Source organism: Giraffa tippelskirchi, chromosome 1 (genome assembly GCF_054371585.1).
Source record: "Giraffa tippelskirchi isolate mGirTip1 chromosome 1, T2T-mGirTip1v1.2.pri, whole genome shotgun sequence".
NCBI lineage: Eukaryota > Metazoa > Chordata > Mammalia > Artiodactyla > Giraffidae > Giraffa > Giraffa tippelskirchi.
This window is the reverse complement of record NC_137275.1, coordinates 51014796-51039351: the sequence shown is the minus strand read 5'-3', so window position 1 is coordinate 51039351 and position 24556 is coordinate 51014796. Positions and strand designations below refer to the sequence as shown.

General features: G+C 39.9%; 2 protein-coding genes across 12 annotated transcripts in view; one reads left to right on the top strand and one right to left on the bottom strand.

Moving 5' to 3' along the window:
- Positions 1-15989, bottom strand: part of ATP8A1 (ATPase phospholipid transporting 8A1) — a 230854-nt gene extending 214865 nt beyond the window's left edge. For 6 of the 11 annotated variants that reach the window (XM_081523285.1, XM_081523371.1, XM_081522785.1 and 3 more), the window contains exon 1: positions 15132-15520. Coding sequence is in view for 6 of the 11 variants with exons in the window: in XM_081522785.1 (XP_081378911.1) it covers positions 15132-15180 (49 nt within the window). In the remaining 5 variants the exon portion in view is untranslated. Of the gene's footprint in view, positions 1-15131 lie in introns of all 11 variants that reach the window. The other 5 variants (XM_081523434.1, XM_081522682.1, XM_081523201.1 and 2 more) reach the window with 3 other exon arrangements.
- Positions 15815-24556, top strand: part of GRXCR1 (glutaredoxin and cysteine rich domain containing 1) — a 326824-nt gene continuing 318082 nt past the window's right edge. Inside the window, exons 1-2 of the mRNA XM_081523573.1 lie at positions 15815-16143; positions 17077-17144. The gene's annotated coding sequence lies outside the window, so the exon portion shown is untranslated. The remainder of the gene's footprint in view (positions 16144-17076; positions 17145-24556) is intronic.

The window sequence follows — 24556 nt, the reverse complement described above, 5'->3', positions numbered from 1 at the left end:
ATGAGCTGCCATCTGGGGTTAAACTGAACCACTGATTCAGAACTCCATCCCCCTCCTCCAGTCAAATTCTGGCTTCTCTTTAAAAAAAGATTTCCATCTGTGGAGTACAAGTAACATTATCACCTAAAAAAGAAAAGTCTAAATGCAGAAACGATAAGGATAGAAGAGAATTAAAAAAAAAAAAAATCCCACAAAGGTTGGACACAATACACTTGACCTAAGATACAATAGGGGCTTAACTGGTGGCTCAGGGGTAAAGAATCCACCTCCCAATGCAGGAGATGCAGTTTCAATCCCTGGTTGGGAAGATCCCCTGCAGAAGGAAATGTCAACCCACTCCAGTATTCTTGCCTGGGAAATCTCATGGACAGAGGAGCCTAGCAGGCTACAGTCCATGGGGTCGCAGGAGTCAGACACAAATTAGTGACTAAATAACAAAACAAGGGACTATGGAGTTTGTTTTCTACTCCTAGAAGTTTGAAATCATCATCATCACATCCTGAAGCCAGACCCCAGCACCCATCCAGGAGGCCACAGAGAAATCATACTGGCTACATTAAGAGTTTCAAAATGAGCTTCATCTTAGCAACCAGGGAAGGCAGGTAAATTGAGGTTTGTGGTAAATTTCTGTTTTCTGTACATTAACCTGCAAAAGATCTATTAACATTGGGGTGAGATAAATTAATAATTGTAGACTAAAGAAAATAAACCCCTTGAAAAGAAAGTAGCCACAGTTTTGGAAACTTTTACTGAGTTGTTAAGGTATTTCTCCCAGGTGCAAATAACTACACACATGTAGGCTACAAATATAGGGTGAATAAAGAGATGAAGTACAGAAACATACTAAAAGTAACTAGGTTAGCAAAAACCAGAAATGACATTGCAGAGAGGCTCATATTCATCAAACTCCCAGAGTAGATATAGAACCAGCTAAAAATAAACGGGATGTGTTTACTCTTCATTTGGTTGTATTGAATTGACTGTTTGATTCAGAATTTTAAAGAAATACTTGAAAACCAAATAACTGAGTATCATTATACAAGCTTTATCATTTCCGACAGGGGAAATTTAGAGAAGCGCAATCAGACCCAGTAAGTAACTGGGCAATAGACAAATTTACCAAAAAAAAAATCCATATGCTCTTGGTTTCTTGGCTGGCAATCTACACGACTTTATATAATTTATTCTTCTCTCCACAAGCAAGGAAATTCAAAGATCTACAACAGTATTTTTGAACACTGTTGGACATCAGAATCACCTGGAAGATACAATATCAATGCTTAGTCCATATGCCCAATGGCCCAGAATGATTCCATTGGTCTGAGGTGAGTCCCGGCATCAGTACTGCTTAGATAATCCCCATTTGATTCACTGTGCAGCCAGGATTAAACACCACCGACGTACGCTTGACTGTAAACCTGTTGACATTACACAAGCCTCCCACTGCCCTGACCACATTGGACACACTCTATGTTAAAGATGGCAGAGTCATTCTTTCTCAAGACATTTCTCTAACCCTTACTCACAGCTGTGGGGAAGAAAGTTATGAAAGTTGAGTGAGTCCACCCGAGAACATTCATCACATCCATTCTGGCATCAAAGTGGACTGAATCCAACTTAAGCTTAAGGTATAAAACAGAACATCAAATTTGGGTAAAATCTATAGAGAGAGATTGATTTCCTTTCTTCGGTCAGGGAGAGGACATGGCCTGAGTTTAAAAATGAAAGCAGAATGAGACAGATTGGAAGGGCACTGGGAAGAGTCAGCTAGGCATTAGGATGACAGCATGGTGCCAAGAAAAACAGTCACGGACAACAGGTGCCCTCGGAACCAAAACATTCCAACACGGGGTGACAAGTTTGTCCAGAAGAGCTGGCCAAGAGTACCGAGGGGGAAAGTGAAAGCAAATGATACTCAGAGCCCCTGGTAGTTGGCTTGGCACCCGAACTCCTCACCAGGGCAGAGTCCTAGAGTCCAGGGTCTCTTCTCTCAGACAGGCAGGGCCCTCAGTACTGGAGCTCTAGTTGCTGTGCCAAACAGTCAGGGTCAAGGAAATGGTGACAGGGTGGTTCAAGCCACATCCTCAAAGTGGTAAATTAGAGCTCCTTGAATGTCTCCTACTTTTAAAGTTTTCTGGACTGGGGTAGGGCTAAATCTACGTGAGGGTAAGAGAGGGACAAGGGGAAAAGATGGGCTGCAGATGCTAGAAGGAGATTTCCTCTACATCAAGTTGGCTATAAGACCAGAGTTAGCCACAGAGATCGAAGCTAATTAGAGAAGCTCATTTATTCTAAACTGGTGTCAGAGCAAACCATCTCTCTGACTCACCCTTGCAAACCAGTTTGCTTGCTTCATTCATGAAGATTAATCTTGTATTCTAAATAGGTCTGGCCCACTAAAGTGGTTTCCTGGTTCAGAGCCTCGATTGCCTTTGACCTTCTTAGCAATAGTCTCCACCTAAGCTGCTACATGACTAACCCAGTCTCCTGAAGTACAATCCTGAATGGATCAAGACAAGTCATCTTCAAAGATGGGCTTAAGCAAAACAATGAAGAGGCTCAATTCAAAACTGCCACTTATCTTTGCCCAGTTCATTCAATGTGTAAATAACACAGTAAGCCAAATTCTTTAGCCCCTTAGATTAACAAAATTGATGGCAACAATGTATATAAAGGCAGACTACCCAAAGTGACTATCCTATGTACACACATTTCATGTTAACATTTGAAAGAAAACTAATAGGAAGGTTCTGTACAGTGGTCTTATCAAATCTTTTTAAAAAGAATTACATTTAATGGGTCCAAAACAACAGGCTTCAAAAGATGCCATGATGAATTTACATGAAACTTCTAAATTGCCATGAGGGCTATGTCACAAGCAGTATTATTTAAGCACTAATATATTTTGTGAGGTTTTATGAGGACATTTGAGAGGGCCTTCTTTTGGAAGGAAGTAAGGCTTAATCTCTACTTAAGAGAGAAGTATATCTATACATGTACTTTTAATAAGCTTACTTTGAGCCATCATTTCTGTTATAAAATTTTATATTCTGAAAAACTCTAGTAAATCCTTAAGTCCAAGCTAGAGATATAATCTGGAGCTGTGCTGACCAGCACAGCAACCATGAGCCACATGTGGAAACTGAGCATGTGAAAGGGGAGTAGTTTAAGTTGAGATGTACTGTAAATATAAAATGCATAGCAGAGTTAGAAACTAGTACAAAAAGGAATGCAAACTATTTCATTATTGATTTTTACATCATAACGAAATGATATTTTGGATCTATTAAAGAAAATATATTATTAAAATTAATTTCACTTATTTTTTTTTTTACAGTGTAGCTACTAGAGTATTTACAAGTACATATGTGTCTAGCGCTTGTGGATCACTTCATTTCTCTCAGTGCTGATCTAAGATACGAATGTCAATTTGATAGGAGTAGATTTTACAAAGCCATTAGTTAAATCTTAGCTGGTCTCACTTCTGATCTCTATCCCTAACAAAAAGGATAAAAAAGAGCAGTATCTTGGCAATTGTGTAAGGGTTACATGAAACCTTAGAAGCAGTAAGTTGGAACCCAAGGACATAAAACTTCAGCACATAAAAATGAAAAAATCTTATTGAAAAAATAATGTAATCAAAATATACCTGATCAAATCTAATTATAATTGAAAACTTTGTTTAAAAATACTTTATGATGTATAATTTTAAAACCTACAGAGATGAAAACTAACTGAAAAACTATTTAAAATGAAAGAATTCAGACTGATGGTTAGTTTCAAAATCAACAGCTTTCACCTTACATATTCTGACAGTCACGAGCAAAAACATAATTTTAGAAAGGATTCCATTCACAATATCTTCATAAAACATAAGCTCTCTAAAGAACAAATCATTAAAATGGATAGGATTTATTTAAGAAAACTCTCCCCAGTACATAAAAGAAAATCCAATAAATGGAGAGTAACACTAAGCTTAACTGACTCAGTATATAAGAGATATCAGTTCTCTCAATATAAATTTATAAAATTAATGCAATACCAATAAATATTCCAACACATTAACTTTATTCAATGATGCACTCATTAGTTCAAGTGGAAAAACAAGCATGAAAGTAGCCAGAAAAAAAATTAAGAGGAAAGAACAGTGATTAATTGTAATAAAGGAATTTGACACAAGGGGCCAAAAGCGACAAAAATATAGAAGAGAGAGAGAAGAAGAAGGGGGGAGACTGACTCCAACCATGACTCAACTATGTAGGTAAATTTAGCGTATAAAAGAAACACCTCAAATCAGTGAGGGGAGAACAGATTATAAAATACATGGTTATCATGTCAGACAGATAATAAATTGAGAAAAAAACTAAAATTAGACCTCTATCTCACAACAAAATAAATCCCATAGGAATTACAGGTGTAACTGTTTAAAGGTGAAATCTAAAAGTATTGATACTAGAAGAAGGACATAAGTGAAAAATTATCATTTTCTTGACATAAGAGACATGACATTAAGCCAGAAATTTTAAGAAAGAAACTGAAAGATTATACTTTACAAAAGTTAACCATGTACATGAGAAAACATCAAAAAAGTTAGAAGATAAACTATTAACAGGGAAAACAGTTAATGTCAGGAGCATATGATAAGCTCTTAAAATTCAATACAAGAGTCTTCATAAAGGAACTTACAATGAGTAAACAATTCAGACAAAAATAAAAATAATTACTAAAACTAATCAAGATGCATTCAGTCTTCTAAGTACAGCAATGTAAACTTAAAGTTTTTTTTATCTGCACTGTATATTCAAAAGGATAAAGAAGACTATTCAGTGGTGGAAAAGGAGTAGCAGAGTAGGACCTCTGGTTTATTTTCAATGAGGGTATAAACGTGAATAATCTTTTAGCATTTTTTTGCCATTATAAAAAAAAAAGATATATACTTTTGCACCAGAAATCCCTTTTCTCAAAGAATTTTCAAAGAAATAATCAGGAAAGTATACAAAGATATATAAAGATGCTTATTCAAGAGTGTTTTTTTTTTTAAATACAAACCATAAATGGCCTACATGCCTACCCACAGAGGATTCCTTAGTTAATTATTATACAATAACATCTATAATGCTAAGCTGCCATAAAATACATGATCTATGCATTCAACAAATGATTACTGAGGCCCTACTAAGTGACAGGCAGTGCTCTGGACACTGAGGATTTAAATACTGACAGTAGATAAAAAAATTTCTTTCCATGGGTGAAGGTGGTCAAAAGTACAAACTTTCAGCAACCTAGATGCCCATCAACAGATGAATGGATAAAGAACTTGTGGTACATATATAATGGAATATTACTCAGCCATAAAAAGGAACAAATTTGAGTCAGTTGAACTGACTCAAATGATGAACATAGAGCCTGTTATACAGAATGAAGTATTCTTTCCTTCTGTATAACAGAATGACAAAACAAATATTGTATATTAACACATATATATGGAGTCTAGAAAAATAGCACTGATGAATCTATTTGCAGGGCAGGAATAGAGATGTACACACAGAGAAAAGACTAGTTGCCACAGCAGGGGAAGAAGAGGGTGGGACAAATTGACAGTGTAACATTGAAAGATATACATTACCATATATAAAACAGATAGCTAGTGGGAAGTTACTGTATAATGGCAGGGTGCTCTATGGCAACCTAAAGGGGTGGGGTAAGGTGAGATGGGATGGGAGGTGGGAGAGAGGAGGGAGAGGGAGGGGACATATGTATACTTAAGGGGCTTTCCTGGTGGCTTAGAAGTAAAAAATCTGCCAGCAATGTGGGAGACCTGGGTTCGATACCTTGGTTGCGAAGATCCCCTGGAGAAGGGAATGGCAACCCACTCCAGCATTCTTGCCTGGAGAATTTCGTGGACAGAGGAGCCTGGTGGGCTACATTACAGTCCATGGGGTCGCAAAGAGTCAGACAATGACTGAGCAATTTACACTCTCACTTTCACGTTGTTGTATGGCAGAAACCAACACAACATTGTAAAACAATTCTTCTCCAACTAAAAATAAATAAAATAACTTTTTTAAGTACAGAATTCAAATTAGAAGCTAAATTCTGAAGATGTCATCACAGCATGGTAACTATAGCTAACAAGTGTTCTATATATTTGAAGTTACTAAGAGAGTAGATTTTAAAAGTTCTTATCACTACAGAAGACATCTGTAACTGTGTGAGGTGATGAATAGCAACTAAAATTTTTGTGGTAATCATTCTGCAATATAGTATATACAAATATGTTGCACACAAATATAATTATGTATAATCATATCTCAATAAAACTAGAAAAATTAAAATTTAAAATCCCATCCTTTCTGGAAGAAAGTGTTAGTTGCTCAGTCATGTCTGACTCTTTGTGACCCCAGCGACTGTAGCCTGCCAGGCTCCTCTATCCAAGGAATTCTCCAGGCAAGAATACTGGAGTGGGCAGCCATCATACCCTTCTCCATGAGATCTTCCCGACTCAGGAATTGAACCTGGGTCTCCTGTACTGCACACAGATTCTTCACTATCTGAGCCACCGGGGAAGTCTTTATGGAGTTTACATAAATTATATTTATAGACAAGGATGTCTATGAAATACTAAGTGGGAAAAAAAAGATTAAGAATAACGTAGGGTCTGATCTGAGTTTTCATAAGAAATAAATATATTTCTCTTCTGGAAAATTGTTGGAATGGATATCTATTAAATGATAATGTATATATTAAATGGTTATATTTAGATAGCTTAGTTTGGGGTGATTTTTACTGTCCTCTTGACATCTCTGCAGTATGAGTTTTTTTTTTTCAATGAGCAGCTGTTACTTCTACAATCAAGAGAACAAAACTAAGCTCTGTCATTAAAAATAAAGGTCAGAGTTATCCGTTCATCTGACAAAAGCTGTAAGTGCAAGAATACAGCAGTGAACAGATAACACAAAAAATCGTTCCCTTTTCAATGGTCAGGTTCCAAGTAGGAGGGTATCAAGTAGGTCTTATTATAAGGTATCTATAGGTCATCTCATCTTTATTTAGGTCACAAGATTCATTTAAGTCAATCCTACTATGCTCTAGGCAATGTCCTCAGTATGCTGCTGCTGCTAAGTCGCTTCAGTCGTGTCCGACTCTGTGCGACCCCATAGACGGCAGCCCACCAGGCTCCGCCGTCCCTGGGATTCTCCAGGCAAGAATATTGGGGTGGGTTGCCATTTCCTTCTCCAGTGCATGAAAGGGAAAAGTGAAAGTGAAGTCGCTCAGTTGTGTCCGACTCTTAGCCACCCCATGGACTGTAGCCTACCAGGCTCCTCCATCCATGGGATTTACCAGGCAAGAGTACTGAAGTGGTGTGCCATTACCTTCTCTGTGTCCTCAGTATATCAGTAAACAAAACAGACAAAAAATCCCTGCCTTTAGGGAGCTTACTACCCAGAGGTTAAGAAAATTGAAAGATGTGGGTTCCAGGGAGTAGTGAAGAATGAATTTACGACATTTATATTGTAATGAAATTATGTGATTAGAAATCCAATATAGCAGCAAATATTTCACTAACTTCAAAAGCACAGTCCTTATCTATGCAAAATTTCCTTAAGCCTGTAAGGTAGGTATGAACTGATTCAGTTCTCACTGTTTTTGAAATTATATAAGTGAAATAAAAGAATAATGTACTATAGATTAAAAAGACTAAAATAATTTAGTTTTGCCACACTTAATAGGTCCAGGATTATACTAGGCAAAATAACATGTTTCGGGAATTCCCAAATATTGACCACATGAAGCATTGCTACACTCACATACCCGCTCTGTGAAAGAATGTCAGTTCAGTTCAGTTCAGTGGCTCAGTCGTGTCCGACTCTTTGCGACCCCATGAATTGCAGCACGCCAGGCCTCTCTGTCCATCACCAACTCCCGGAGTCTACCCAAACCCATGTCCATTGAGTCGGTGATGCCATCCAACCATCTCATCCTCTGTCGTCCGCTTCTCCTCCCGCCCCCAATCCTACCCAGCATTAGGGTCTTTTCCAATGAGTCAACCCTTCGCATGAGGTGCCCAAAGTATTGGAGTTTCAGCTTCAACATCAGACCTTCCAATGAACACCCAGGATTGATCTCTTTTAGGATGGACTGATTGGATCTCCTTGCAGTCCAAGGGACTCTCAAGAGTCTTCTCCAACACCACAGTTCAAAAGCATCAATTCTTCGGCGCTCAGCTTTCTTCACCGTCCAACTCTCACATCCATACATGACCACTGGAAAAACCATAGCCTTGACTAGACGGACCTTTGTTGGCAAAGTAATGTCTCTGCTTTTAAATATGCTATCTAGGTTGGCCATAACCTTCCTTCCAATGAGTAAGCGTCTTTTAATTTCATGGCTGCAATCACCATCAGCAGTGATTTTGGAGCCCCAAAAAATAAAGTCTGACACTGTTTCCACTGAAAGAATGTCATGTCAGTTATAAATCTATAACTCATTTTCATGATTACTTTGGGGAATCCTTCATTCGCTATACCTTTCTATCCCACCATCCAATTAGCTGGCACACAGCAGGTGCATAATACATGCTTGTTAAAGGAAGAAAGGATCTTAGTCTTCTTTTACCTGGACAAATGAAATAGCCTTCTAAAATTTTCTTTTTAACAATTTTTATACAAATTACCTCCATGCTCCTTTTGTTACATTTTAAGTAAATAAAATGTAGTATTTTTTATAATTACAAACATTTTAAAGGTGCCATTTACACAGGCCAGTTTAGGAAAACAATCCCTAGGACAACTTCTAAATTTATCACTTAGTACATGTTTTACATAATCAAATGAATGCCTTACATTTTAGCATCATAATATTCAACAGTGTAAAACACAAACCATTGGATTGTTGTTGTTCAGTCGCTAAGTCAAGTCTGACTCTTTGTGACCCTACTGGATAGGTATGTGGTGGGTTTTTTTGGTGTGTATTTACTTAGTTTTGAATGATGGTCATTATTTTGTAAATTATGAGCTCTAGAACACCTCTTTTAATCAAGCAAAAGCCTTTGACAATCTGACAGTGACAATGCCTGTCAGCTGCCTATCCAATAGCAATTCTTCCTTTTTCTTTTAATAATAAAACACTAAGTGCCAACTAGAAAACTCCAGCCTTCCTTGCAGAAGCGAGCTAATGCAAAATAACCATTAGTCTTTGTGTGGTACTTCCAAGAAAACCCTTTGGTCTCACACTCTTCTTCATTTTTCTTCTGACCTGGAACTCCTATACAATGGCTCGTACCCCAGCAACCAGATTATGACTTTAAGGAAGTTATACACTTAGGATGATGAGGCAGAAAGGCATATGGAGCCCATGTCCCTTATGACTTTATTTGGTGGGCATAGGTGACCTGGACTGTCTTCATGCTAGTTTTACAACACTGAGAAAAATTCTGTTTTGTGTAGACCACTGTTATTTCAGTCCCTGTTTCTAGGATTTTTAACGCTGTATTTAGAGGCTTATTTGATTTAGCTGGAGTAAAACTGAAGGGACATATGATTCTTAGTCTTCTGCATTATTTAGCCTTGCTTTCTTGTAAACTTATCTACCAGGGTTTCAACTATTATCTCTGAACCAGAGATTCCGATTTGCTTTTCCCCACATCTAACCTCTCAATTTCAAAGTATCTCAAAACACATCCATTTGGATGTCCTTCAATTACTTCAGAATTTGAATTTATGTCTTCTCTTACTTATTGAAACTCCTTCTCAATTTCCTTATCTTTTAATATTTTTTCCTAATCAATCAGGTTCAAGACTGTAAAGCTGAAATCCTTAAAATGTGCTTCACCTAACTTGAATATTCCAGCAGGTCATGAAGAATGCAGTCCCATGGCAGATCTACTGAAGAGATCTTCATGGGGCAGCTCAAGAAACAGTAGTCTTAATGAGATACCTGGGATCTTGTAAACATTAAAGTCTGAAATTACTGCTTGAGAATCTCCTTTTATTTTAATGTTTTTTTTTGTGGTATATTCACTATATCACAATGTCCTATGACATGACCTTAGTCACCTCATTTCCTACTATGTTCCCCCCTCTCCCCCAACACGTCCGCCACCCCATTCCTCTAACACTCCTAACTCTCTCCTGCCTTGAGGCCTCTGCCTGGAACCTTCTTCCCCCAGATTCCCAGCAGGCTTAATCCACCTCCTTCACATCAACTTTTCAATGAAGGCTAGTCTAACCAACCCATTTAAAGTTGCAATTCATCCACCAACCATATGCATCTTACCTTCTCTTTATTTGTACCATAGCACTTATCACATAACAAAGTCAGAAACTTGCTAACTTTTTGTGTTTGCCTCACTAGAATGTTAGCACCTCCAGGGCAGGGCTTTTTCTATTCTGTTTGCTCACTGATTTATTTCAAGTATGGTACTTGAAATTTCTTGAAATTTCAAGAATGGTACTTATAGGAGTTCAATAGATTATCTGTTAAACAAGATAATGATTTATTGAGAAATAGCTCTAATTCTTCCCTTTCCAGTCTCACTGCTCCACTCCAATACTAATCCTGGTCTTTGTCATTTTTAGACCTTAAAAAAAAAAACCACAATAGTCTATTTACATTTCCTACAAACCATCCAACATACTTTGGGGATGTCACTTCCCTACAGTGATTTGGCTCCTAATTGGCCCTTTTGGAGATATTTTCCTTTCAGCTCGTGCTTGAATGAGAACTGGATTAGAAGAACTCTAAGATCCTTTTAAAATATTTAATTCAAACTCCAAATGACTCATTCTGGTATTTAAAATACTCTATAATCTAGAAGTATTTATTTATCCAAATTTATGCTCTATTCCTTCTCAGTTTCCCTCTGTTCCTGGCCAGTTTAGGAACTCTCAAGTAAGCCATAGTCATGTTCAGCACTTTTTCAGTTGGTTACTCTCTAACCTCAGTGCCCTCCTGACTACTGAAATAGATGGCATTACCTTAGAACCTTGGTACTCACACTATGACCTGCAGGTCATCACCCAGCATCACTCGTGAGCTTGTCAGAAATGCATCTCCAGCCCTACACATCTAGAAGTTGCATCTAACAATATCCCCAGGTGATGGGTCCACACCTTAAAGTTTGAGAAGCATTGCGTGAGGACTCATTTCAAATTATTTCTCAAGGAATGTTTCCTCGCAGGCTTCATGTTCTTATGTCTGATCTTTCACAGCTCTTTGTTACCCATAGCAAGCACACTGTTCAATTAATAACATCCCCTCCTAGACTATTTCTTATTTCATGGACGTTCTTTCTCCTCAATTTAGTTGTAAATAACCTGCACACAGAGCAGCCATGAATCTGGCCAAGCTGGATGCAGGGAATAGAAACCCATTCAAATCGCTTAAAGTAAAAATAAGAGCCTGTTCTAAGGCTACTTGTTGAACTGGGACAAAAAGAGTTGGGGGGGAGGGGGAGGTGCTCTAGAGTCAGGGGGGAGGTGTGCTAGGGATGGGCCACCCTCTCTCAGCATCCGTGTCTCTCTGCCTCATTCTTTCCATCCAGGTCATTCTCTCCTATCTTTCTGTGTTCACGTGCACACTTTCTGCTTCCTCACACCAGCAGCATCCACACAACCTAGGACAGCCAGTCATTTACTCCTCCACCAGCTTATTTTCCTCTTCCCCTTTCTGCTTCAACCTTCACTCTAAGTTTCTAAACTCAACTTTTCCCATGGGAGAGATGATCACCACAAAGCCTTGGCTTTTTGAGCCAAAACCCAAGGTTACAAGTGTTGAGCCACCTATGGATTGTCTGCTCTTTGTCAGAAGCCTACCCTGGTCCAACCAACTGAAGCCAAGGAGGCTGCAGTTCAGAGCAATGCCATCAGGCAGCAGGAGCTGTCAAAAGAGACTATTCTTTAGGAAAGAAAAGTGTGGGTGGAGCAGGCAATGAGCCACATCGCCAGCCCACAGTGTCATTATTGATGTCCTCACCACAGTCCCAAGCAAAATGCTGAGCACATAATAAACTGAACCAACCAATATGGGGGAAGGGTTATTCACCGACTGCCACTATGCCTCTGACAATGTACCAAGCACCTCAATCACCTGGGACACAGTTTCATCAACTATCAGATGGGACCATCTTCACCAACCTTCAGGAGTGCTGTAAGGTCCTATAGGGTAATCTTTGTAAAAATGCTGTGAAAAATATACATGTCAATCAAAAACAATACTGTTGCCTCTCAGATAAAATTCTCTCATATGGTAGAAGTTTCATATAGTTTTCCGGTCCTTTCTCTTTTCCCATTTCACATGATGTGGAGTCCAGCAACTGCTATTATTTGAAAGAACAATCCCCACTATTACCACTATATTTTCATACCTTCATGGCTCACTCAAATGATGATTAAGAAAATTCATTCATTATTATCAAAAAGACAACAAATAACAACTGTTGGTGAGGGTGAAGAGAAAAGGGAACCGTCATGCATTGTTGGGTGGAAATGTAAATTTATGCAGCCACTACTGAATATAGTACAGAGGTTCTTCAAAAAATTAAAAATAGAGCTACCATATGATCCAGCAATTTCACTCCTAGGTATTTATCCAAAGAAAACAAAAACACTAATTAGAAAAGATATATGTATCACTGTGTTCATTGCAGCAATTTTTATAATAGCCAAGATATGGAAGCAACCTAAGTGCAATCAATAGATGAATGAATAAAGACGATGCAGTGTATGTATATGTATATGTGTGTGTGTATATATGTATATATGAATATTACTCAGTCATAAAAACAGGATGAAATCTTGCCATTTAGGACAACATGGGTGGATCTAGAGGGTATTATGCTAAGTGAAATAAGTCAGGGAAAGACAAGTGCTGCATGATTTCACCTATATGTGGAATCTATAAAACAAGTGAACAAACATAACCAAACAGAAACAGTGTCATAAATACACAGAACGAACAGGTGGTTGCCAGTGGGAATTGGCGTGGGGTGGGTAGAGAAATAGGTGAGGAAGATTAACAGGTACAAACTTTCAGTTGCAAAATACATGAGTCTTGTATATGAAATGTACAGTGAGGCAAATATAGTCAATAATTATGCAATAACTTTGTATGTGGACAGAGGGTAACTAGACATTATGCTGATCATTTTGAAATGTTTAGAAATATCGAATCACTATGTTCTGTAACAGAAACTAACATACTCTTATAGGTTAATTATACTTCAAAACAAACAAATTCAGAAAGAAGATCAGATTGGTGGTTACCAGAGGTGGGGTGTGGGGGAGAAGGTAAAAGCCATCAAAAGATACAAACGTCCAGTTATAAGATAAATAAATACCAGGGATGTAACGTACAACATGATAAATATAATTATGTTTATATATGAAATGTTAGAAAAGTAAGTCTCAGCAATTCTCATAAGGAAAATATTTTTTTCTGTTTCTTTAATTTTGTATCTATATGAGTTGATGAATGTTGACTAAATACGGTAATTTTTCATGATGTATGGAAGTCAAAAAACTGGAAGAAAAAATTAGAGAAAAAGAAAATTCATTTCACTCAGAAGTGTAAAAAAAGTACACATTTTTCACTGTGTACATTTAAAGACAGTGTGTATCTAAAAGGTGCCCTGTCTATTTTTCATTATATTACAAATGACAATAAGTATGTATGAAATTCCTAAGCAGGACACAGGTTTTCTGACTCTTGTGTGGACTTCTCCCCAGAGACGTGCCACTGAGAATTTCCAAAGTGCTATAATCAGAAAATCAGAGCTATGAGAGCCCCACTCTTTGCGTACTGTAGCCCTCCAGGCTCCTCTATCCATGAAGTTCTCTGGGCAAGAATACTGCAGTGGGTAGCCATTCCCTTCTCCATGGGAATCTTCTTGACCTAGGAACTAAACCCAGGTCTCCTGCATTGCAGGCAGATTCTTTACTGTCAGAGCCACCTTGGAAGCCCATTAGATCCCAGAGGCCCCATTTTCAGAATCAAGGCACAGAGGAGGAAAAATAATAAAATGGCCCATCTCAAACCCCTGCAATCCAATTCTCCCAACTTCTATAGCTTTTCTCCTAAAATCATTTTACCAGTTTCCAAACATTAAAGTGTGGAAGGGGTGGAGGTGAAGGATGGACACCAGTGACCACAGCCAAGTTCTCAAAAACAAGTTATGAGAACGTGAGCCACCCTTTGCAGGATTCAAGTACGGGTTTATGGGAGAGAAAAACAAAAGAAAACAAAGCTCAAGATCTGTACAGTCTTGGCGTCACCATGAACAAAATAAAAAAATATTTACCAATTGACGGCCATACGCTGGGCAGGATGCTGAGGACTCCTCAGAGGATGAAGAGTCTCAGCCCTCCAAAAGTGAATTTGCCTTTACTCTAGGGCATCTGTTGCTCATTGCTGACAAGTGTAGCCATTCAACAGCTGGCCCTGGGTGGAGCAAAGAAAATAGCTTCCACCTTGCTAAAAAGTCAGCTCAGCTGGCCAAAGTGCAGGTATCAGGTAAACGGAAAAACAAAAACAAAACCTCAGGAATGGAGCTGGGTGAGACACCGCTGCAAGAGGCAGAACCGCAGAGACTGTAATGCACAGCACCCGCTGAGCGCCCAACCCCAATCAAGGCTCCTCCCGCTTCGAGTGGCGAGGGGCTGCGGATCAAACGATCCTGCATCCTGGGAAAGGCAATTTCAGTTCTCGGGGTGTCGTGATGTGGGGGCTGCACAAAGGCGGGCGGCGGGTTGGGGATCTGCAGCCCTACAATGGAGAAGCAGAGTAGAGAGACCTAGAGGTTTGCGCGCTAGTGGGGAGGGAGGTGGGCAGGGCGAGAGCGCAGAGGCCGAACAGTCACGCTGCGGCGTAAAAAGAGCCGTGGGGATCCCACCGAGGACACCAATTTCGGGGCTCTGCAGCCGCGAAGGGGTCTGCTAGGGCGCCGAAGACAGTGCAGGGAGAAGGGTTGGCCAGGGACCAGGCACGACAGCCAGACATTCCTGGGGGAAGGGGTGGGACGGGCATCTGTTCCCCGACATACACAGACACACACTCACGCCGCCCCACTCCCGGCTGGCTCCGAGTCGCCTCCGCGCGCGCTCCGCACCCAGCCCGGCGCTGCGGCGGCCACTTACCCTCGGCGCGGGACCGGATCTCCGACACGGTCCTCCGCATGGTGGGCATCGCAGCAGCCGCCGCAGGTGGATCCTTAAACCAGACCCTGCACCTGTCACGGCGCCGCGCGGGCGGGGGATCTGGCTTCCCTGCGCCGAGCGATCAGCAGCCGCGAGGGCCCTGCCGGCCACCCAGGGCAGCGCCTCTGCCGGGAGAGGCCCTCGCACACCTGCGGAAGGAGGAAGAGACCACGAAGGTGGCAGTGTCCGCAGAGCCGAGCGAGATCTGCCCGCAGCCGCTCAGGGGCCGGCTCGGCGAGGGGCGGAGCTCGGGCCCGGGCGCTGGCGCCGGGGGAGGGGTCGTCGGGGAGCTCGCTCACCCGCTCCAGCGGCAGCGCGGCCGGGAAGGCGGGAGAGGGGCAGGGTGAGACCCGGCGGAGCCTCCTGTCGCCCCGCCCCGCTTTGGACTGTACCACCTGCAGGGGACGGGCCGGGGAGCTAATGGTTTACTCCACACCGGGCGCCCTCTTTCCATCCCGTGACTTCGGCTCTTCTGTCCTTCCTCAATAGGTTTCAGATTTTTCCAAGTCTTGGCCAAAGAGAAAGGCTGCTCTGGCTCCTTCATCCTTGCATATCCTCTTCCGTCACCCTCTGGTTTTAATAACAATGGGGTCGCCCGTGGTCCGGCGAGTGGGGTTGGGTCTGAGTCGGCTGGAGAGAGGCTGAGGGGAGAAAGGGCTTGGGGGCCCGTGGCTAAGTTCCAACCCAAGTGGTGGAAGGGGTCTGCGTGCTCGCCGTCCGGGTGGAATTCTAGCCTCCCTCACCGCCAGCAGCCCTCGCAGCCCGAGTCGCACCTGGTCTGTCGTCTGGTTCGGAAGCAACAGGCTCTGAGTCCGGGGTCCCTGGGCGCTGATGGCTCCTCCTCCCCACGGTGCCCGGGCCGGCCTGCCAGTGGCCGGGTGTCTCTCGCTAATGCGTGTTCTGCAGCCTGACAAAGCCCTGGACTTGGCATAAAATCCAACTATTGGGCCAGGTGCTTCAAAAAAGGACTTTTTTGGTTTGAGGTGTTTTTTTTTTAAGTCAAACCTTCAGGAAGTTGGGAGCAGTAGTTTTACCCAAAAAAGGGAAGAGGCTTCCAAATATATAATCCATGAATACATTAAATTTTAATTTGCTCCATATTCTAGAAATCACCGACTCAGTAGACATGAGTTTGAGTAAGTTCCAGGAGATAGTGAAGGACAGGGAAGCCTGGCATGTTGCAATCTATGGGGCTGCAAATAGTCAGACACGACTTAGCAATTGAACAAATCCTAGAAATAATCGTAACCTCATTACCTTTTATTTTGTATACAGAGATCTATATTAACAAGTTATCAAAACAAGTACGGTATTTATTGCTGATTTCATCTTTTGGATGTAAGGTTTTGTATAGATCCTGGTGAGCGGCTAAAATGGCGAGAAAGGAATAAATTGTTAGAAGCACCTTGCCCTCTTCCTCCAGCACTGGGTGGAAGAGGGTTTTACAAGGAGTACTCTATTGTAAATTACTTTCAGGTCCTGAAGGGAGAGATCTGGAAAGGTCTAAGCCGAGATATAAGTGATTATTCTCAAGCCTCAAGGAAAAATAAAACTCTGCTAATAGCATCATATCTCCATTTGTGGTATTTTTTCTGCCTCCTGCAGGTAGCATTTGCTAATCAGAGCCCTGCCTTTCATTAATTCTGAATCAGGCAGTCAATGCATATTTATGGAGAACTCACTCTAGTTGGCTCTGCTTGAGAGGCTGGGGTTAGAACAAAGAAAATAGAATTCCAGTGTTCATGAAACATTGCAGGGTAGAGCAGGACTCAAAGGTGTTTTTTTCAGTGATGGTGTTGATCTGCAAGTATGGTCTTCTAAAAGTAAGAAATGAGCACACAGCCCCTTTAGGACAGTCATCACTGGCCCTTCTTACTCTTTCCAGGTCCAAGATCTTGTATAAAGGCGACTGCCCCTGGCTCAGTGAACACAAGTCTGAAAAAAATTGAAAAGGTAAGTACAACAAGGGAATAGTTAAAGAAAAATCAGTTCTAGAAGTTAGTGAACAGAAACCAGAGAAAAGGCAGTGCTTTTATGATTACTGATTTAGGTGTAATTTTATATAAAGCCAGAACCAGTTTTTAGTCAAAAATAGTGCACAGCAACATAACAGTATTTGATTTATGAGCAATAACCTTTGTAATTCCTGTGGACCACCAAATGAAGTTCAGTTCTTCTTATTTGTAAATAAGTTCCAGAAATTACCTCTGTTTTCTGTAGAGCAATCTGTTTTATATATGTCTGTGTGTATGTGTGCTTCCTATTAACAACCCATAAGCAGTGTTGATACAGGAAGTAACAGTCTTTCATACAGAGAGGAACATTGCATGACCTGGTCAATAGCTTACTGTGTGTCTTTTCCCAAGTTATGCTATCACTTTACCCATAATAACAAGATTACCCTACCTAACTCATTTCTGAACAACAATTCATTTCTGATTATTAGACATTACACATGTTTTTATTGGTTCAGAACCCTGATTGAAGTTCAATATTGTACTAATCGGCATATTTGTATATGTGTGTTCAGCTGCCCAGTCATGTCCAACTCTTTGTGACCCCATGGACTGCAGCATGCCTGGCCTCCCTGTCCCTCATCATCTCCTGGAGTTTGCCTAAGTTCATGTCCATTGCATTGGTGATGCCATCCAGCCATCTCATCCTCTGATGTCTTTTTCTCCTTCTGCCTTCAATCTTTCCCAGCAGTGGGGTCTTTTCCAATGAATCAGCTCTTTGCTCAGTTCATTTGCTCAGTCATGTCCAACTCTTTGTGACTCCATGGACTGCAGCACATCAGGCTTCCCTGTCCATCACCAACTCCCAGAGCATGCTCAAACTCATGTCCACTGAGTCAGTGATGCCATCCAACCATCTCATTCTCTGTTGTCCCCATCTCCTGCCTTCAGTCTTTCACAGCATCTGGGTCTTTTCCAGTGAGTCAGTTCTTCACATCAGGTGGCCAAAATATTGGAGCTTCAGCTTCAGCATCAGTCCTTCCAATGAATATTCAGGATTGATTTTCTTTAGGATTGACTGGTTTGATCTCCTTGCTTTCCAAGGGACCCTCAAGACTCTTCTCCAACACCACAGTTCAAAAGCATCAGTTCTTCGGCACTCAGCTTTTCTTCCCCCCACCCCACCTATGGGGTCGCAAAGAGTCAGACATGACTGAGCGACTGAACTGAACTCAATTATTTCTTTTAGTTTAAACTGGAGGTTAAGATATATCACAAAACTCTGTCTAGTCACAAACCACCTGATTATTGTAAGAAAAGATCTTGTTACCTTTGGTACATAGTTGATATACTGATTCACTGGATGGTGAAGATATTATTATGGTTATGATATTATTATGGCATGGTTAAGATATTATGTTAATTGGAATTTATGTTATTGGACTTGTAAGCCCTTTTCCTCAAATCTTCCCATCTTGATTGCTGTTTTTCTGTCACCATCCCTTACGTGCACCAGTACCCCTCCAATGCACCAATATGTTCTTTAAGCACAGTTTTAAAAATACGTCTTACTTCAAGCCACGTTTCATCCCATCTCAACTGCTCTTATACAGGCCACCATCATCACGCACCTATAGTAGTCTCCTACTGATTTCCTTGCTTTTACTTGTCACCCATTCATAGTTATTATTTTAAAACAAATGAATTAAAAATTTTAATTCCTTTAAAACACAAATGAGTTTATGTCATTTCTTCAGACTTCAGTGGCTTCCAATAGCACTTGGAATGAAACTCAGGCCCTTTCTGAACTTGCCCTTGCCTGCCTCTCAGGCTCATCTCCTTCTACCTCTTATTTGGTCATTTGGGCTCAGATTATTCAGTTCCTGTCCCCTGCCCCGTCCCCGGCCCCCCCTGCAGCTGGTATTGAACATGTTCCCCAGTGCCAGCCACCACCACATTGCCTTAGTCTGTTTTCCTCATAGCACTTGTGTCTGAAGTTTTCTTATCTGTTGGTTTCCCTGCTTATGATAAATAGGTGTTGCTCTATTGACTTATTTATCACAGTTTGTCTAACTTTAAGAACACTGCCTGTCTGTCATGTGGCTCAGGATCAATAAATATTTGTGGAATGAATGAATGTGCTGAAAAATGTGTGTACTGTGAATGATCTGGTTCCCTAACATTGGAGACTGGAAATAAGTCAAAGAATAGGTAGTATTTTATTTGAATAGGTAATAAATTATACCCTTCATAAGCATATATACTGGAATATATTACTTTGTCATTAAATGATTTAGAACATATTTGCTAGGATGTACTTGATACCAGAAAAAGCTTCTGAATACTATATTGACTTTTGTTAAAATCAAGTGATCAAAATTTTAAAACAGACTGATTGGAGTAGCTTGTTCTTGCTGGACTGAGTAACAAAATGCATATAACACTAAGATGTGTGTGCAGAGATATTCACTGAAGCATTGATTGTCGAATCTAAAAGAATGTAGTGATCACCAAGGGCTGATATGGAAATAGTAGTAAAATATATTAAGAAAAAAATGCTTGTAATAAAACAGTGTGCATAATATGATTCATTTTGGTGAGTAAATGTGTGTGTGTATATATATATATATATATATACACACATATATACATATGTTATTTTTGCTAGTAGGATAGAAAAGTATAAAACAGTAATTTACCTGTGGGTGGAAAGATGGGTGGTGAGAAGGGAGGTTCTTATTTTTCCTGTTTGCTATTTTTCTGCAGTGTTTGCATTTTCTAACTATATGTAAGTATCTTCTTTAAGTGTCAATAGGGGTTATTTGGATTTTGCTTTTTTTTTTGTATTATTACGTGTCTTGTCTTTAAAGCACTTATGTTTTTAAAAGTATACTCGAAAATCATCAAAATATTCATGAGAATTTAATTATAGTAAGAAATACCAGATAAAAAACAATGAAAGACAAACTGATTTCAACCAAAAGCTCTAAATCTATTGTTATTAAATAATCCAGTGATTTACTCATAATGATGAAATCAATATTTTGCTCTTATGTCTGTGCTTCATTTCCCATGACTGTATTACCATTCTCTTTTCAAACATGTTAGCAAGGTTTTATGTCAAAATTACAATGTCTTTAAATGTTATTATCTTCTTCATATACTGGGAGTTTCCAACAAAAAATATAATGATGATTATTTTCTTCACTGTAATGGAAAATATATTACTCCTGTTTAAATGAAATAAATTTTAAAATGTAAATTTGTTTTATATAGAAAGACTTAATAGAAAAAATTTTTGAATATTCTCTGGTACATTTAAATTAGTGTTTGATTCACACATAATTTTTTGGAGAAAAAAATTTACTGAATTTTTTCTCAAAAAGTAAATAAACGTTCAAGACAAAACAGGCCTTGTATTGAGATCTTGAATTCAAGCTTATTTCAAACTGATAAGAGGTTGATTAAATGGCCTGATTTTTACTTTAAAAATTTCCATCTTGCAAGAGCCAAGAAGTGAAAATTACTGTTAATTTAGGAGTAGTGTTTCTTTTCCAAAACTTAGTAAACAAATTTCCAATAATGCTGAGCCTTTATAAAATATTATTGTAAAATATACTTCATTGATAATATATTTAGTGTGGCATTTTCATGAATTCTGACATTTTTAAAAAGTAGCTTTATTGAAGTCTAATTGACTCACTTCATGGGAAATAGATGGGGAAACAGTGGAAACAGTGTCAGACTTTATTTTTTTGGGCTCCAGAATCACTTCTGATGGTGATTGCAGCCATGAAATTAAAAGACGCTTACTCCTTGGAAGGAAGGTTATGACCAACCTAGATAGCATATTTAAAAGCAGAGACATTACTTTGCCAACAAAAGTCCGTCTAGTCAAGGCTATGGTTTTTCCATTGGTCATGTATGGATGTGAGAGTTGGACGGTGAAGAAAGCTGAGCGCCAAAGAATTGATGCTTTTGAACTGTGGTGTTGGAGAAGACTCTTGAGAGTCCCTTGGACTGCAAGGAGATCCAATCAGTCCATCCTAAAAGAGATCAATCCTGGGTGTTCATTGGAAGGTCTGGTGTTGAAGCTGAAACTCCAATACTTTGGGCACCTCATGCGAAGGGTTGACTCATTGGAAAAGACCCTAATGCTGGGTAGGATTGGGGGCGGGAGGAGAAGGAGACGACAGAGGATGAGATGGTTGGATGGCATCACTGACTCGAAGGACATGGGTTTGGGTAGACTCCGGGAGTTGGTGATGGACAGAGAGGCCTGGCATGCTGCAATTCATGGGGTCGCAAAGAGTTGGACACGACTGAGCGACTGAACTGTACTGAATGACTCACAATAAGCTTAATATGTTTGAAGTGTAGAATTTGACAAGTTTGAGCATACATATGGACACCTACGAAGCCATCACCACATTCAAGTTAATAAACATATCCATTACTTCCAGAAATTTCCTATTGCCCCTTGGTACGGTTGTTAGATATAACTAGAGATACATGCATGCTTTCTCTTCATGCATTCAGTGCAGTTAATTAAGTGCCAACCATGTTCTAGATACTGAGCTTGGTATTTAAGATTGAATGGTCAGCTAACCCAATAGGTTCTGGATCCAAAAACAATTATGATCAAATAATTATGTTCAGTTCAGTTGCTCAGTCCTACTGACTCTTTGTGACCCCATGAACCGCAGCACGCTAGGCTTCTCTGTCCGTCACCAACTCCCGGAGTCCACCCAAACCCATGTCCATTGAGTCGGTGATGCCATCCAACCATCTCATCCTCTGTCGTCCCCTTCTCCTCCTGCCCTCAATCTTTCCAAGCATCAGGGTCTTTTCCAGTGAGTCAGCTCTTCGCATCAGGTGGCCAAAGTATTGGAGTTTCAGCTTCAACATCAGTTCTTCCAGTGAACACCCAGGACTGATCTCTTTTAGGATGGACTGGTTGGATCTCCTTGCAGTCCAAGGGACTCTTAAGAATCTTCTCCAACACCACAGTTCAAAAGCATCAATTCTTTGGTGCTCAGCTTTCTTTATAGTCCACCTCTCACATCCATACATGACCACTGGAAAAACCGTAGCCTTGACTAAACAGACCTTTTTTGGCAAAGTAATGTCTCTGCTTTTCAATATGCTGTCTAAGTTGGTCATAACTTTCCTGCCAAGGAGTAAGCGTGTAAGCGTCTTTTAATTTCATGGCTTCAGTCACCATCTATGGTGATTTTGGAACCCCCCAAAATAAAGTCAGCCACTGTTTCCACTGTTTCCTCATCTATGTACCTGTGTAATATATCTGAAAATATACATAAAATTTTTGTTTCGACTGGATGTTATGGTTTTCATCTTGAAAATGGTGTCATATTTCTTATATGAAAAGGGTAGCGAGTGAAGACAAGAAGTTTTATTATAATTTATTTCTTTGATTTTACCAGAAAGTCAATATCAGAAATGAAAAAACTCCTAGGAAAATCTCAATTCTTTTTCTTGCCATGTCATATTAGGTGTTATTTCAAGGGAGGAAAGGTGATAATAATGAGGTAAAAGTATTGAAAGATTGGAATGTTTATTAAAAATTGAATATAGCTATAAATGAGGTAAATAATTATGATTATGTAATATAATTTTGTAGTTCCACCACTTTTAATTTGGAAAGAATGCCAGCCTTAAATAAGATGGTTTCCTGATGAATTGAAATAAGGCATAGCTTTCAAATATGAAATATATTTGCCAATTGTATTTGGGCTTCTTGGATGATATATCCCTGCTCAGGTTCATAACTCACTGCAGTGTTTAGCAGATATATTGGAAAATCACAATGTTGTTGTTGTTTTCCCTCTGACCCAAAAAATTCTCAGAAACAACATTTGCTGGAAGGAGGAATCATTTATCACTGTAGAATCTTGCCAACTCTGAACTGTGAGGAAATCTACCAAATGGAGAAAGAATCAATAGTTAACCTAGGATTACATTTTAGTATTCATCCCAAAGGAAGAAGCCAGGGGGAAAAACACTGTAAAGAAAAGCATAAAGAAGGTAAACCAGCTGTAGGTTCAGGGCTTGTGGCAGCTGAACACATCAGAGGCAACAGCGTAGTGAGCTTGTGCCAAGGCTGAGAGCAGAGGCTCGGACCTCTTGGGGAGATCTGCTCGCTTCATCCAGTCCTGAAATGTCAGCCCCTCTTCTCTGCCTGTGTTCTCTTATCTACTTTTCATTTAGTCTGGCCTCTTGAAAGTTGACCTTTGCCTGTTAAGTTGGAACCTCTTTCTTCCTTTTCCTAATCCATTCTATTCTAACTCCAGCTTGCCTCCTAGGCTCTTAGCAGTCATATATCATCTAATTGAAGCAGCTGCAATCTGTTGCCTGCATAGCCCCTCAAAGTTTGCAATGCTTGTTGTTTTGATCCTGTGACTAGATCTGGCATCTCTTGGCTTCTCCTTAGTTGCTCTTGTGTGTGTGTGTGTATGTGTGTTAATTTCTGTTGTACAGAAAAGTGATTCTGTTATATACATATATCTATGTTTATATATATATATATATATATATATATATATATATCTTTTTAAAAATATTTTTCATTATGGCTTACCACAGCATATTGATTGTAGTTCCCTGTACTATACAGTACAGGTGGGACCTTGTTGTTCACCCATTCTATACATAATAGCTTATATCAACTAATCCTAGTCTCTCACTCCATTCCTCCCCAACCTCCTCCCTCTTGGCAACCACAGATTTGTTCTCTCCATGAGTCTCCTGACTCACTCCTGATCTGATCTAAAATAACAGTGAAAGAGGAAAAGGGAAACCTGTAAGTTGAGAAATACTGAGAAATAAATTTGAATCTGAGGGAGAAATATCAATAACTTCAGATATGCAGATGATACTACCCTTTTTATGGCAGAAGGTGAAGAGGAACTAAGGAGCCTCTTGATGAAGATGAAAGAGGAGAGGGGAAAAAGCTGACTTAAAACTTAACATTCAAAAAACAAAGATCATGGCATCCAGTCTCATCACTTCTTGGCAAATAGATGAGGAAACAATGGAAACAGTGACAGATTTTCTTTTCTTTTCAAAATCAGTGCAGATGGTGACTGCAGGCATGAAATTAAAAGATGCTTGCTCCTTGGAAGAAAAGCTATGACCAACCTAGACAGCATATTAAAAAGCAGAGACATTACTTTGCCAAAAAAGGTCCGTCTAGTCAAGGCTATGGTTTTTCCAGTGGTCATGTATGGATGTGAGAGTTGGACTATAAAGAAAGATGAGCGCCAAAGAATTGATGCTTTTGAACTGTGGTGTTGGAGAAGACTCTTGAGAGTCCCTTGGACTGCAAGGAGATCCAACTAGTCCATCCTAAAAGAGATCAGTCCTGGGTGTTCACTGGAAGAACTGATGTTG